We start from the raw sequence: 15437 nt of genomic DNA, 5'->3' as shown, positions 1-15437 counted from the left end.
ATTGGAGTATGGACCTTAGTAGACGCCATACGTTTGTATTGATTGTTTATTAAAAACATTGAATATATTTCCAGTGGACACAAAACTGTAAAAATGAGATGTGATATAGGACCTTAAAGGGAAATGTTTCCCAATAATGAAAATTCTTTCATCATTTAGCCATCCTCATGTTGTTCCAAACCTGAATAACTTTCTTTCTACCATGGAACACAAAATGAGAAGTTAAGAAGAATAACGGACTCAGTCACCATTCACTTTCATTAAAGGTGCTGTAAGCTATTTTTTCATGGAAAGGTATGCAAAAATTGTTCCTACTCCCTGAGATATATTACTGAAATAAGTGTAAGATATCTCACCTGTCTCTGTGACAGCTCTAGATTCTGTAAACATCAAACAAAAATGTGTACGTGGACCTCGGACAATGACGCTTTCGACCTATCAATCATTTTGCATGTTCTCATAGTGTTGTAATGCAGCAAATTATTGAGACTTACTGCCATTTTTAAGCCATGTTGTTCATAACAGTTGTCAGTTGAGGGCGCTATTTTGCTGCTGTTGTTTTTAACAACCGTTAATTGAGACTGTCGGTCTCAATTAAGCTCATTAGCTCAACATCAGCTTTGGAGTGTGGGGTTTTGGGAAAAGGGGGCGTGGCTAATCCAACAGCTCAGTCTCGTGGAAGTAGAACATCTAAAATCGCTAACAGCACCTTTAAATGGAATAAAGATTTAATCGAAGTTCATGATTACTGAGACTAACATACTGTCTAACATCTTTTGTGTTCCACAGAAAAAAAAGAAGAGAAAAAAAAAAAAAGAAAGTCAAATGGGTTTGGAACAATATGAGGGTTAATAAATGATGATATAATCTTCATTTTTGGGTGAACTATCCATTTAAGGCAGTACAACCTTTTGAACAGAATGGACACACAAAGGCTTGTTATATTTTGCGTTAAATTTAATATGGTATTTACATTGGTCTGTTGCTTCACCTTGAAAATTGCATATACAGTATTATTTTGCAAAGGTTTGTGTTGGTTGGTTGACTGTAACTGTATTTACTAAATTGTGAAAAGGCCCCGCTGTGTCATCTTGTTCACATATTTCTCACAACTTAGTGTTTCTCTTCCATAATTCTGACTCTAAGCAAGGAAGCTACAATAACAAACTCAGCAGGAAGACACTGACTGGCAATGTTGTCCTGGGAGTAGCACACTTTAGAATGAAAAAAGATCAAGGCACAGTTCTCTAACATTAATTCACGGCAGCACTGAACAAAAGGTCCAGAAGCTCTCACACGCGCGCGCGCACACACACACACACACAAACACACACACACACGCACCCACACACACACACACACACACACACACACACACACACACACACACTTACTTGCCCTACTTTTGCATTTTCACAAACAAACGTCTCATATAAGGCAAGCTCTGGAGGGAACTCATTGACATCCAGCACCTTGATTGTGACAGTAACTTTGCTGGACAGCAGAGGCTTGTCTGAAAGATCACACAAGATATTGTTCAATGAGAGAAAATAGATCACTAGGAACTGAAAAATATCAGACACATTTCATGTACTTAGAAAGAAAAGGGCTAATGAAAGTCTTCTACATGTAATACTGACACTAAGTGACACTCTTGAGGATCTGATGAAGTTAATTTAATGTTATAACAAATCCTTTTATGGAATCTATTATAGCTACAAAAGAGAGAGAGAGAGAGAGAGAGAGAGAGAGAGAGAGAGAGAGAGAGAGAGAGAGAGAGAGAAAACATTTCAAAATGGCTGGATTTCAAAATCAAATCTTTTTGTTGTTTTTTGTGGATGTATTGCATAATCTTTACAAGTTGACATTTGACTTATTCAGTTGACAAATCTCTTGATTTTTAACTTTATTGTGAGCTGTATGATTTATATTTTTTACATTTTATTTTAAGCTTTATGAGTGATGCATTGCTGTATTCTCAGTAATCTCCACTGGATGGGGATGTGATCATTAGAAATGTTTGGATGCAACTGGGATACATCCCCATTTTACATAATCTACAGTTATAAATTACATGCAACACTTTTATGATCAGTTGTCTATGCATGCCATATTGTATCTGTACATCTGGGTGAAACATACAACACTATCATACTTACTAAATTTTGTTGCTACAACAGTGACGTTGTGTTCAGAATTCGTCTCTCTGTCCAGGGCTTCGCTGACAGATAGAGTTCCTTCAACAGAGTCAATGTCAAAATGGTTTTCAGAATCCTTTCTCCACTCAATAGAATACCTTAAAATCGAGAGGGATATTGATTTGTTTTCTTTTTAGAATGTACAGGAAATTTAAACATATTCATAACAGTTAAAAAAAGACAGATCAAATTTTATTTTTTTTTTTTTTTTTTTTCGATTCAAGGAATCTCATCAGGTCTCTGTGTTTGGTGTGTTACTGTATCTCTCAAAAACCAGTGTGTTACCCACAGGTCAGGTAATTTTAACTGATAAGAATTCAAATCTAAAAAATTTAAAAAAAAACCTGTGTATGTTCAAAATGGCATTCTATAATTTATGCTGTTTTTGCAGCATGCACTATTGCACACAGTGTGCAAATGTTCTGCATGCATGTTGTACCCGGATAAGTTATTACATTTGACATATTACATGCATACATTTTATGCAACCCAAGCAAACAGCATGGATTAGTGTATCCCACAATGCAATACGCTGACTTTACCTTCCATTTTCAGTGTGATTTTGATCAAACTGCCAAAAAAATAGAAATTGTCACTAAAGAAATTGGATTAAAATAACTATTTATTTCCAAGACGATAACTGGACTCCAATCATTGAATTAAACATGCATCTTATTGAGTTCATGAGGACAAAAATGTAGCATTTTTATGACATTTATGGTTGCATAATGCACACTATTTAACATAATTGATTTTTTATTATTATTTTTAATTTTTTGGTATTATTCCATTTTGAACATTAGCCTCGTTGGCTACATCAACACAAATCTGTTTTCATTTGAAAACACATTGCTTTTTCTATGCACGTTTACTACTCTCAACCACATTGAAACTTTGAAAATTGAGACTTTCGAAAATGCTCTCTATTACCGCATACTTCGGAAAACGATGGTGTTACAAAACTAAAAATTTAGAAATTTGCACTTTCTCCATCTCTCACCTGCCCCATCTCATTTCATATCACTCACTGGACATCACACAAAAGGTTAAAAAACTAATGTGTATGTCAACATAAAGATCAAATACATTAAATAATAACCACCCACAGCTGACATAGCTAACATTTATAATAATAATAAAAATGCTTTTAGAATTTAGAATTTGAATCCACATCAGTTAAAATTAACTTATGAATTCAACACTACTTTAACCGATTTTAGCACCATGGGTTACAAATGGGAAATGTAGTTAAAATATTTAACACAGGGCTCCACTTCCATTTGTGTACCCTACATGAAATATTCATATTACTGTAAAACAAATACTTCTATAAAGATAATACTTTTGCGTCATGCTTTCAGATGCTTTTAATATCAACACTGTAACACTTTCAAAGGCACTTAAATGAAGATGGGACCAAAAAGGAAATGTGCCACATTAAATAAGGTTCACACTTGCAAACTGCAGCAGAAGTTTGTCAGAGTGGATTCAATCAAAGCAGTGAACACTGTTCATAACAAGATGGCCAAACTGAGATGCAGATGCCTGAGAGATTTACAGACATAAACCATGGGACCACAGGTTTGTTATTGTTTTATGTTGTCTATGTATACTTGGACTTCATATAAAGTGGCTTTAAAAAGGAATTCCCACAGAGATCCATGTATATAAGCACTTATTTGTGCTGCTTGCATACCTAACAGGACTGTTGCCTACATCCAGGTCCTCAGCTGTGACTGCTCCGACAATAATGCCCACTGGTGTGTCCTCGTATGTCTCCAAGCTGTAAGATTGTTGGCTGAAGACAGGAGGTTCTTCAACATCCAGAACATTCACTTTCACTGTGGCAGTGTCCTTAAAAGGTCCCAAATGTAGGAAGCGATGATCAAGAACTGCATTTGAAGCTTCCACTTTAAAGGTGAAAGCCTTCCTGGTCTCAAAGTCTAGGTGCTGTAAAATGAATAATGAGTTCTTACGAGTTCTTACATCAATTTATACCAAAGGGTTTACCTGCAATTCATTGATCTCTTTAATTTGTATTTTTGTGACAGTAGAGGAAGATACTGACTGGCTCTATCCTGCTCTGTAATAAATAAATAAATAAAATATTTTTATTTCAATGAAAATAGTTGTATCAAAATAGTGTAAAAAAAACATATTGTCAGGCAACCTAAAAATGTGCTTCATGTTAAAACATCTAAATGAACTGGTTTTATTTAAGTCAAAAATGCTATTTAATCCTGCTAAATAAACCTGAAAAATTTGATTCAGGGATGCAAACTCGTGAGAGGTGAAAAAGGTGAGAAAGTCATAGTAGGTGTTCTAGATATATATTTTTAGTTGATTTGTTTGTTGTATTTAAAGCTTTTATTGCATTGAACACTTTTAAAGTGTTTAAGTCCCTTTAAAGACTGACAGCAACTGACTTTGGGGGCATTGTAGTGCAACAATATCCCTGTAGCTTAACTGATAGAGCATAATCCTATCAATGTCAAGTCATGGGTTTGATTCCAAAGCAACATACAAACTGATCAAATATACATATTGAATGCAAGTTGCTTTGGATACATATTTTGCCGAATGCAAAAATAGGCCTAAATATAAATTACATTGCAGTTCCACTTTCAAAACCTTGTTAAACATGTAACTTTCATATATACAAATAGTAGTATTTTCACCATATCAAACTAATTAATTTACATAAGTTTTATTAAGCCAACAAGGAATTATTATTATTATTATTATTATTATTATTATTTTATTAATTTTGTTTTTAATTTCTTTTGTTTTTTTTTTTTTTTTTTTTTTTTGAGAGACTTTTTTACAGTTTCTCAAAGCACAAGATAGTACAGCCAACTTTATTCAGGGCATGAAAATCAAAGACATGATCTAACTGAAAATGCTTTTCACAACAGAGGACTCATGCAGAGATCAGATGTTAGGGGAACGGAAAGGAAAGGCTGGCTCTGAATTTTCCCTGGAATTACAAGAAAAAAAAATGAGGAAAGGCAGAAAGCAGGGAGAAAAGTCTTTGGGCAGTGGGTGTTGCATCTCTGTGCTCATTCAGCTATGTAAAAGGCAGAATTTTACACAGTAACACCTGAAAACCACAGAGTTGTAGCAGCTATCCTCTCCATAACAGACAGCAAAATTCAGAACTCCAGCAATGCTATTAAAACTTTCAACACAGTTTAGTCCACTTTAAATAAGGAAATGCTAATAATTTTTGTATGCTCTGTAATGCTCTGGAAATAAATGACCTGCAATTGTTACCTCAAGGAGCTACACTATATTGCCAAAAGTACTCGCTCATCTGCCTTTAGACGCATATGAACTTAAGTGACATCCCATTCTTAATCCATAGGGTTTAATATGACGTCGGCCCACCCTTTGCAGCTATAACAGCTTCAACTCTTCTGGGAAGGCTTTCCACAAGGTTTAGGAGTGTGTTTATGGGAATTTTTGACCATTCTTCCAGAAGCGCATTTGTGAGGTCAGACACTGATGTTGGACGAGAAGGCCTGGCTCGCAGTCTTCGCTCTAATTCATCCCAAAGGTGCTCTATCGGGTTGAGGTCAGGACTCTGTGCAGGCCAGTCAAGTTCTTCCACACCAAACTCGCTCATCCATGTCTTTATGGACCTTGCTTTGTGCACTGGTGCGCAGTCATGTTGGAACAGGAAGGGGCCATCCCCAAACTGTTCCCACAAAGTTGCGAGCATGGAATTGTCCAAAATCTCTTGGTATGCTGAAGCATTCAGAGTTCCTTTCACTGGAACTAAGGGGCCAAGCCCAGCTCCTGAAAAACAACCCCACACCATAATCCCCCTCCACCAAACTTCACAGTTGGCACAATGCAGTCAGACAAGTACCGTTCTCCTGGCAACCGCCAAACCCAGACTCGTCCATCAGATTGCCAGATGGAGAAGCGTGATTCGTCACTCCAGAGAACGCGTCTCCACTGCTCTAGAGTCCAGTGGCGGTGTGCTTTACACCACTGCATCCGATGCTTTGCATTGCACTTGGTGATGTATGGCTTGGATGCAGCTGCTCGGCCATGGAAACCCATTCCATGAAGCTCTCTACGCACTGTTCTTGAGCTAATCTGAAGGCCACATGAACTTTGGAGGTCTGTAGCGATTGACTCTGCAGAAAGTTGGCGACCTCAGCGCACTATGCGCCTCAGCATCCACTGACCACGCTCTGTCATTTTACGTGGCCTACCACTTCGTGGCTGAGTTGCTGTCATTCCCAATTGCTTCCACTTTGTTATAATACTACTGACAGTTGACTGTGGAATATTTAGTAGCGAGGAAATTTCACGACTGGACTTGTTGCACAGGTGGCATCCTATCACAGTACCACGCTGGAATTCACTGAGCTCCTGAGAGCGGCCCATTCTTTCACAAATGTTTGTAGAAGCAGTCTGCATGCCTAGGTACTTCATTTTATACACCTGTGGCCATGGAAGTGATTGGAACACCTGAATTCAATTATTTGGATGGGTGAGCGAATACTTTTGGCAATATAGCGTATTTCTATCTGATGAACCCTTAAAAATGAGTTTTGTTGGTGTAATCTAATCCATCCAGGTTGATTCACTGATGTCAATAATATTTCTGACTTGAGTAAAACTAGTTAATTTAGATGTTACCACAAGAAGCACATTTTCAGGATATTTTTTTTTCAGTACACAATTAGCTTTACTGTTCCGAGATAATAAGACGATGAAAAAAGCATGTTGATTTTTTTTTTTTATTAACTGATGGTTATCTTCAGCGGCGCCTGCAGCTGTACGGCCGTACACACTGCACGTACCATGAATGCAGACAGGAAGCCAGGACCCAAATCTAGAAAACCGTCTGGACAGGAGAAATGACAACGAACCGACACAGACAAGCACACACAAGGGGAATATAAAGGGAAGGAAATGAGGAGAGTAACGAGGAAGGTAGGTGGAACAGATAACAAAGGTAACTAGGTAAACGAGGGGGCGGGGTATCACTAAAGACTGACCTGACATGAGTGCACATGGCAATGAAGAACACAAAGCCATGTGCACTTACACAACAATAGTGTCAGTATCCAGCCAAAAAACTATAAACAAGACTAACCGGAGTGGCAGTATCCTGACACTTGATACACAAGACAGAACAAACACAAAAACACAAGTACCAGGGGCCGGTTGCACCAGCTATACGTAAGTTACAACTTAGCCTAGTTGTGGCATAAGTGGGCTCTAAGTCACAATTTACGTACTACTAAATATTTGAGCATTGCACCATTAAACTTAACCCTACGTATAAACTAAATATTTACGGAAGACTCCGACCAGGAGTAACGGTTGGAATAAAAAAGCAGACTGATATTTTATAACATTAATTTTATAACATGTTTTGCGTGACAGGCTTCAATCCTTTTGACATACAGTATGATGTTGACATTTACACTCGTTAACATTTACGAGAGAGAGAGAAAAAAAACCTTACTTTTAAGCGGCTCTTCAGAATGAAACCGATCTAACGGTGCAGTCTTCAGGATGCGTCGCCCGGTGTCAAGTTTCAACACATTCAAAATATATATAGGATATTAAAATTAATAAATGTCTATTTTTCCAGCCTGCTGTATTAGCATTTATTTATCACCCCTTATTTATTTTAAATACAGTTCCTATGTATTGTTATTTACACAGGGAAAATTTATCAAATGTATTTACTATTTATCAAATCTACTTTTATTACGCATCATATTTTAATGGGGATATACTTTACAGTTTATAGTTACATGAGCAAACAAGGTTTGAACATCAACTGTAACAAGATCAAATTGAAGTTCACGGCTGTTAAACACTTCTGTGTTCAAATTTCAAGGCTGCTTATTGGATAAATATAGGTAAACATCATAATATGTGACTATGCATTACTTTACAGAGAGCTTACGACCTACTAGTTAAGTCTTGCCTTAAGAACAGGTGGTGCAAACAAATTAAGCACTGACTTAGTTACAAACTAACTGTAGTTACTAACCCCTTAGTGTGAACTTTACGTCCCAACTTACGTAAGACCTAATGCACAGCTGGTGCAGCCCTACCCAGGAACTTGACAGTATTAAGCAGATTTCTGTGCATACCTTCAGATGAAATCCTGCAGGCGCCCATGGTTATCTTGACTACTGTAGTTTGATTGTGGCAACTCTAAGTAGCTTGATTGAGCCTACTTTATGGTAATTAAAATATTATATTAATGATATACGGTATTAAAAACAGGCTAAATGATTTATTTGTTTTTTGCTCATGGAAGTATTTTTATTTTGCAACAGAAACAATTCAATGTTTTTTTTTGTTTTTTGACACCACAAAAATTATATATATGTGGTGAACCATCAGACCAGATGACATTCCATAAGCCAGTTTATGGCAGAGCCCCTCTCTAACTTTCAAGGCAAAGAAAAGTTGCTCCATTTTGATTGGATCATGGCAGAAACAAATGTCAAGCACAGCCATCAGATAAGCTGCTCGGACAACTGCCAGACACCCTTCACAAGGCAGAAAAGACCTTCCAACATGTTGGAAAAGACTTCTCATCAGTCCATGAGTGGTTTCTTAGCAACTAATCACACCCCCCATCCTAAGGTTTTCCCAAGTCCAGAGTTGAGTTAAAGACCATAAATATTGTCACGGTTACTTGCGTAACCTCCGTTCCCTGATGGAGGGAACGAGACATTGTGTAGATGTAGTGACACTAGGGGTCACTCTTGGGAGCCCGAGACACCTCTGGTCTTTGATAAAAGGCCAATGAAAATTGGTGTGTGGTATTTGCATGCCACTCCCCCGGACATACGGGTATAAAAGGAGCTGGTGTGCAACCACTCATTCAGGTTTTATGCTGAGGAGCCGAGACAAGGTCCTGCCATTTCAGCAGGTAGTTCAGCGTTGTGGCAGGAGGGACACAACGTCTCGTTCCCTCCATCAGGGAACGGAGGTTACGCAAGTAACCATGACGTTCCCTATCTGTCACTCACTCGACGCTGTGTCGATGTAGTGACACTAAGGGTCCCTATACAAAATGCCGCAACTGGCTGAACTGTGTTACGTGAACTGGCGGAGTGTGACGGGCAGACAACTGTGTGCCTCGTAGCCAGCGCACCAGGCCGACACGTAACCTCCCCCAACATAGTTATGAGTGTCGAACGGCCCTTTGGGGACAAGTCGACTACCCAAAAGATAGAGACAGGCTAACCCAGTCGTAGCCTCTTTTCCCCTTCTTTTTTTCCACTCCCTAAAAAACAAGGGGGATTATCTGACTGGGCCACCAGGTCTAGTCAGGGGGTGTCCCTCCCAAGGGGAGGACACCGCGGAGACCACATCTCGCCCAAAGAGTGGGGGGGATATTTAAGTGGAAAAATACATCACATGGTCTTGCCGACCATGTGGAGAGTCTCGTGGTAGATCCTACCCAACGGGGGAGGAGTTACTACAAACATGGAGACTGTGGCAGAGGGGGCTCTGCCCAAGAAAGACGCAGTTTACCAACAGGGAAACAAATTAGCGGAAGATATACATCGCATGGGGTTACCTTACAGGGAACCACCACATGCAGAGCACCTACCCCAGAACAGGGCTCTTAGTTAGCACGTTTACTGGGCTGGCAGCAAGTCTCTCCGAAAACTCGACTGCCACAGGGCTCGGAGGAAGTCAACCAGGGAACATAGTTTGTGAACACTACTGGGAATTAATAGCACACGTCTTCAGCTCAGAGGAGGTGAAAGGCGCTATGTGCAAGCGATACACCCGGCCAGCTATCCCGGGCTTATCCGCTTGTATTGCGTGCCACTACCTGGGATGAAACCGGTTCCACCCGGAGGTTGTAGAACCTTGCAAAGGTGTTGGGTGTTGCCCAGCCTGCTGCTCTGAAAATGTCTGTTAGAGAGGCACCCCTGGCCAGGGCCCAGGAGGCTGCTATACCCCTGGTAGAATGGGCTCGTAGCCCTACCGGGGGCAGCACGCCCTGGGCATGATATGCCATAGCTATGGCATCAATGAGCCAGTGGGCGATCCTCTGCTTGGAGACAGTGCTTCCTTTCCGCTGTGCACCAAAGCAGACAAAGAGCTGCTCAGAGATCCTAAAGCTCTGCGTGCGATCCAAATAGATGCGTAAAGCATGCACCGGACACAGCAATGACAGGGCTGGGTCTGCCTCCTCCTGGGGCAGCGCTCGCAGGTTCACCACCTGGTCCCTAAAAGGGGTCGTGGGAACCTTGGGCACATAGCCCAGTCGGGGTCTCAGGATCACGTGAGAGTAGCCTGGACCGAACTCCAGGCACATTTTGCTGACAGAGAACACTTGCAGGTCTCCTACCCTCTTGATGGAAGTGAGTGCAGTCAGGAGGGCAGTCTTCAAAGAAAGTGCCTTACACTCAGCTGACTGCAAAGGCTCAAAGGCTCTGTAGACCCTGAAGAATTACAGAGAGGTCCCATGAGGGAACGAGGCGTGGTCTGGAGGGATTCAACCTCCTGGTGCCTCTCAGGAACCTGATGATCAGGTCATGCTTCCCTAAGGACTTATCGTCCACTGTGTCATGGTGTGCTGCTATAGCAGCAACGTACATCTTCAAGGTGGAAGGTGACAGCCAACCATCCAACCTCTCCTGCAGGAAGGAAAGCACCGATCCGACTGTGCATCTCTGGGGTCTTCCCATCGGGAAGAACACCACTTAGCTAACAGACGCCACTTAAAGGCATACAGGTGCCTTGTAGAGGGGGCCCTAGCCTGAGTGATCGTGTCTACCACCGCGGGTGGTAGACCGCTTAGGTCTTCCACGTCCCGTCCAGGGGACAGACATGGAGATTCCAGAGGTCTGGGCGCGGGTGCCAGATGGTGCCCCGTCCCTGAGAACGAAGGTCCTTCCTCAGGGGAATTTGCCGGGGGGGGGGGGGGGCTGTCGTGAGGAGTGTGAGGTCTGAGAACCACGTCTGGGTGGGCTAGTAGGGTGCTACCAGGATGACCTGCTCCTCGTCCTCCCTGACCTTGCACAGAGTCTGTGCAAATAGGCTCACTGGGGGAAACGCATATTTGCGTAGGCCAGGAGGCCAGCTGTGTGCCAGCGCGTCTATGCCGAGGGGTGCCTCGGTCAGGGCGTACCAGAGCGGGCAGTGAGAGGATTCTTGGGAGGCGAACAGGTCAACCTGTGCCTGTCCGAATCAACTCCAAATCAGCTGGACCACCTGAGGGTGGAGTCTCCACTCTCCCCTGAGGGTAACCTTCTGTGACAGCACGTCCACTGTAGTGTTGAGGTCGCCCGGGATGTGAGTGGCTCGCAGCGACTTGAAGTGCTGCTGACTCCAGAGGAGGAGATGGCGGGCGAGTTGTGACATACAACGAGAGTGCAGACCACCTTGGCGGTTGACATATGCAACCGTTGCCGTGTTGTCTGTCCGAACTAACACGTGCTTGCCCTGGGTCAATGGCCGGAACCTCCGCAGGACGAGCAGAATTTCCAACAACTCGAGGCAGTTGATGTGCCAATGCAGTCGCGGGCCTATCCATAAGCCGGCGGCTGCGTGCCCATTGCAAACAGTGCCCCAGCCCATTTTGGAGGCATCTGTCATGACCATGACACGCCTGGAGACCTGCTGTAGGGGAACTCCTGCCCGTAGAAACTAGAGGTCGGTCCAAGGGCTGAAAAGACGGTGACAGACCGGCGTGATGACCACGTGATGTGTCCCGCGGCGCCATGCCCATCTTGGGACTCGAGTCTGAAGCCAGTGCTGAAGCAGTCTCATATGCATCAACCCGAGCGGGGTGGCCACCGCTGAGGATGCCATATGCCCCAGGAGCCTCTGAAAGAGTTTCAGTGGAACCGCTGTTTTCTGTTTGAACGCCTTCAAACAGGTCAGTACCGAATCTGCGTGCTCGTTCATGAGGCGCGCCGTCAAAGAGACTGCATCCAACTCCAAACCGAGGAAAGAGATGCTCTGAACCGGGAGGAGCTCTTTTCCCAGTTGACCCGAAGCCCTAATCGGCTGAGGTGTGATAGCACCAAGTCCCTGTGTGCACACAACATGTCCCGAGTGTGAGCTAGGATTAGCCAATCATCAAGATAGTTGAGAATGCGAATGCCCACTTCCCTTAATGGGACAAGGGCTGCCTCTGCGACCTTTGTGAAGAAGCGAGGAGACAAGGACAGGCCAAAAGGGAGGACCTTGTACTGATATGCCTGACCATCGAATGCAAACCGCAGGAAGGGTCTGTGTCGAGGTAGAATTGAGATGTGGAAGTACGCATCCTTCAGGTCTACCGCCGCGAACCAATCTTAATGCCGGATACTCACCAGAATGCGTTTTTGTGTCAGCATCTTGAACAGGAGTCTGTGTAAAGCCCAGTTCAGGTCTCGCAGGTCCAAGATTGGCCGCAACCCACCGCCTTTTCTCGGTACGATGAAGTAGGGGCAGTAAAACCCCTTCTACATCTCGGCCGGAGGGACAGGCTCTATCGCACCCTTCCATTGGAGGGTGGCGATCTCCGCGCGCAAGGTAGCAGCGTTTTGGTCCTTCACCAAGGTGAAGTGGATACCGCTGAACCTGGGTGGACGCCTGGCGAACTGAATCGCGTAGCCGAGTCGGACAGTCCGGACCAGCCATCGCGACGGATTGGAATGCGCAAGCCACGCATCCAAGCTCCGTGCGAGGGGGACCAAAGGGACAATCTCGTCGGATGTACCGGCGGGTGGGGCCTTGCGGTGGGGCAGAGCTCGAGGTGCCACACCGTGTCGTGGCCGTGCTAAGTTCAGGGACATCGAAGTACTTAGCTGGCTCCTTGTGACCACCCCCTGAACAGCCTGGGATGGGGGAGAAAGAGGCCTGTCCTCGTGACCCGTGGAGACTGTCACATCGGGGGCAGATTTGTGCCACAGCTGGGCGCTCAGGGGCGGGAAGACCACCGCTGGAGCACCAAACCTGCCAAATAGAGTGGTGGATGGTGGTCATGATGACGGCCGTGCACACCGGATACGTGACCCAGGGAACAATGAAACCACTCTTGCTGAACTCTTGGGTACTGCAGCCACTTGGGCATGCAGCGCAATTAAATGCAAAGGTAACAAAAAGATTCTCCTCCCGGCTCTTGACCGGGGGAACCGTCTGCTTACCAGCTCCAGTGCAGCAGGTTTTGTCGTCCCTTGTTTGCCCGTCTCAGGGGCGCTTTGAAACCTTTCTTGGGTTCTTGGCGGCCGCGAGACGGGTGGCGTCTGCTTCCTGCGGTGGACTCCACACCAGGGCCGGGCTGAAGGGGCGGGCTGCGGCGGAGCCGGTGCAGTCACCACAGGGGGACACCCTTGGCGATGAGCAGACGGGGTGTGGGATCTTGAGCCATGCCGGAGCAGGATATGCCGGATAGCCTCCGTCTGCTGCTTCACCGTCGAGAACAGCTGGAAAAAGTCCTCGACGGTGTCGCCGAATAGGCCAGCCTGGGAGATGGGGGCAGCAAGGAACCGTGTCTTGTCAGCCTCACCCATCTCGACCAGGTTGAGCCAAAGGTGGCGCTCCTGGACCACTAATGTGGACATCGTCCACCCGAGAGAACGCGCCGTGACCTTCGTCACTCGGAGACTCATCCGGAAGCCCGATTGGGGCAGACGAGCGTGCTGGGGAACGGGAGGTCCGCGGGGGGATACCCGGAGGTGGCAGTCCCATTGGGGTCCCCAAATCGCCCCCAGTGCTAGCCGCGCTGGCCTCATACCCGTGGGTAGAAGGACCGAGGCGGGGAGCCTCTGGGGTGGCTTGCTTTCTTACGAAGGTAAGCCGCGACCGCATCGTTGCCATGGACATGTTCTCGCAATGAGTACATGACCCATCCACGAATGCTGTCTCCACATGAGCAGTGCCCAGACATGAAAGACAGTGATCGTGACCGTCAGAAGGAGAGAGATAACGAGCACAACCAGGAATAACACACAAAGGAAAGGCATCTTTAAAAAGACGCGTCTTTAAAAAGACGTTCCGTGTGTGCCGCTCTTTTAGAGAAATATACTCTTTTAGAGAAATATACTCTTATTTCTGCCGAAGCGCCCAGGGAAATTCTCTGCAGTGCACCAGTGCAGAGGAGGGAGAAGCCGCTGAAATGCGCCATCAGATTCAGCAGAGGTGAATGAACAGTCGTGGGAATTCAGCTCAGTTAGCATGACCGTTCAGCTCCGAAGAGAAAATCTGAATGAGTGGTTGCATACCAGCTCCATTTATACCCGTATATTCGGGGGAGTGGCATGCAAATACCACTCGCCAATTTCCATTGGCCTTTTATCAAAGACCAGAGGTGTCTCGGGCTCCCAAGAGTGACCCTTAGTATCACTACATCGACACACCGTCGAGTGAGTGACAGATAGGGAACTTCAAGACCTCTTGAAGAAGCATTAACTTACCATGTGGTAAAAGCTGAAACAAAGATGTCACAAAGACAAATCTTTATACACAAACTTTTATTCCTATCTTGGACACCAACTGCAACACATCCACTCCATGTTTGTTCACAGAACTGTTTATGTAAATTGCAGTTGTTCAATTAGCACAACAGTTTACACAAACTGAACTATGGTGGTATAAATTAATGCATGCATAATATATAATTTTTCAATATCATGTTTGTTCTTTATATCTTCAGAAAAATGCCAAGAGTATTTTTGAAGAGGTTTAGAAAAGGAACAATGCACAGATAAAACTTTAAAGACATCGTTCTAACTATGTACTTTAAAATATGCAAATGCTCCACACAGAGAAGGGAGGGTGAGCCACACTGGATGGGCCCCCTCTGATGTCAGCAGCCAATCATAACCCTTAAACAAGAAGCACCAAACTGAAATCTCCTCCTCATCAGGAAGGTATAAATCTATCCTCTGGATGGCCACACCTTTGTCCTGAGTCCCTGTCCAGAGGGTCATTAACAGGATACACTTCTAAAATGCCTTTGTCCTGAGTACCAGTCCAGAGGGTCGTTAACAGGATACACTTCTATAACACTTCTCTGTTCTGGTCTCATTCCATGAGAGAGAGGATAACAGATCATCCAACATTCTTACTGTCCATCTGAGAGACAGAAGAAGATTGACCAAGTACCAAGTCTCACTACAAGAGACTATTGCAATGCCAAGTTCGAAATCCCTATACCAGGGAGATAACTCTCTTCAAGTTTCGTGCATCTGCGTGTTCCAGGGGAAGAATCTTGCACCAACATAAGGGCTGTATATCTGC

At 44.3% G+C, this 15437-nt stretch overlaps 1 protein-coding gene across 2 annotated transcripts in view; it reads right to left on the bottom strand.

Annotated features, from left to right (window-relative positions):
• The window catches only part of LOC127442359 (cadherin-12-like), a 50326-nt gene that overhangs the window by 16072 nt on the left and 18817 nt on the right, over window positions 1-15437 (bottom strand). For both annotated transcript variants that reach the window (XM_051700321.1, XM_051700322.1), the window contains 3 exons: window positions 3895-4148; window positions 2160-2296; window positions 1395-1513 (listed from right to left, as the gene is read on the bottom strand). In XM_051700321.1, the coding sequence (XP_051556281.1) occupies window positions 1395-1513; window positions 2160-2296; window positions 3895-4148 (510 nt within the window). The remainder of the gene's footprint in view (window positions 1-1394; window positions 1514-2159; window positions 2297-3894; window positions 4149-15437) is intronic.

The sequence above is a fragment of the Myxocyprinus asiaticus genome, chromosome 6, assembly GCF_019703515.2.
Source record: "Myxocyprinus asiaticus isolate MX2 ecotype Aquarium Trade chromosome 6, UBuf_Myxa_2, whole genome shotgun sequence".
NCBI lineage: Eukaryota > Metazoa > Chordata > Actinopteri > Cypriniformes > Catostomidae > Myxocyprinus > Myxocyprinus asiaticus.
Note: the sequence above shows the minus strand (reverse complement) of the source record. Positions and strands in the feature narration are given on the sequence as shown.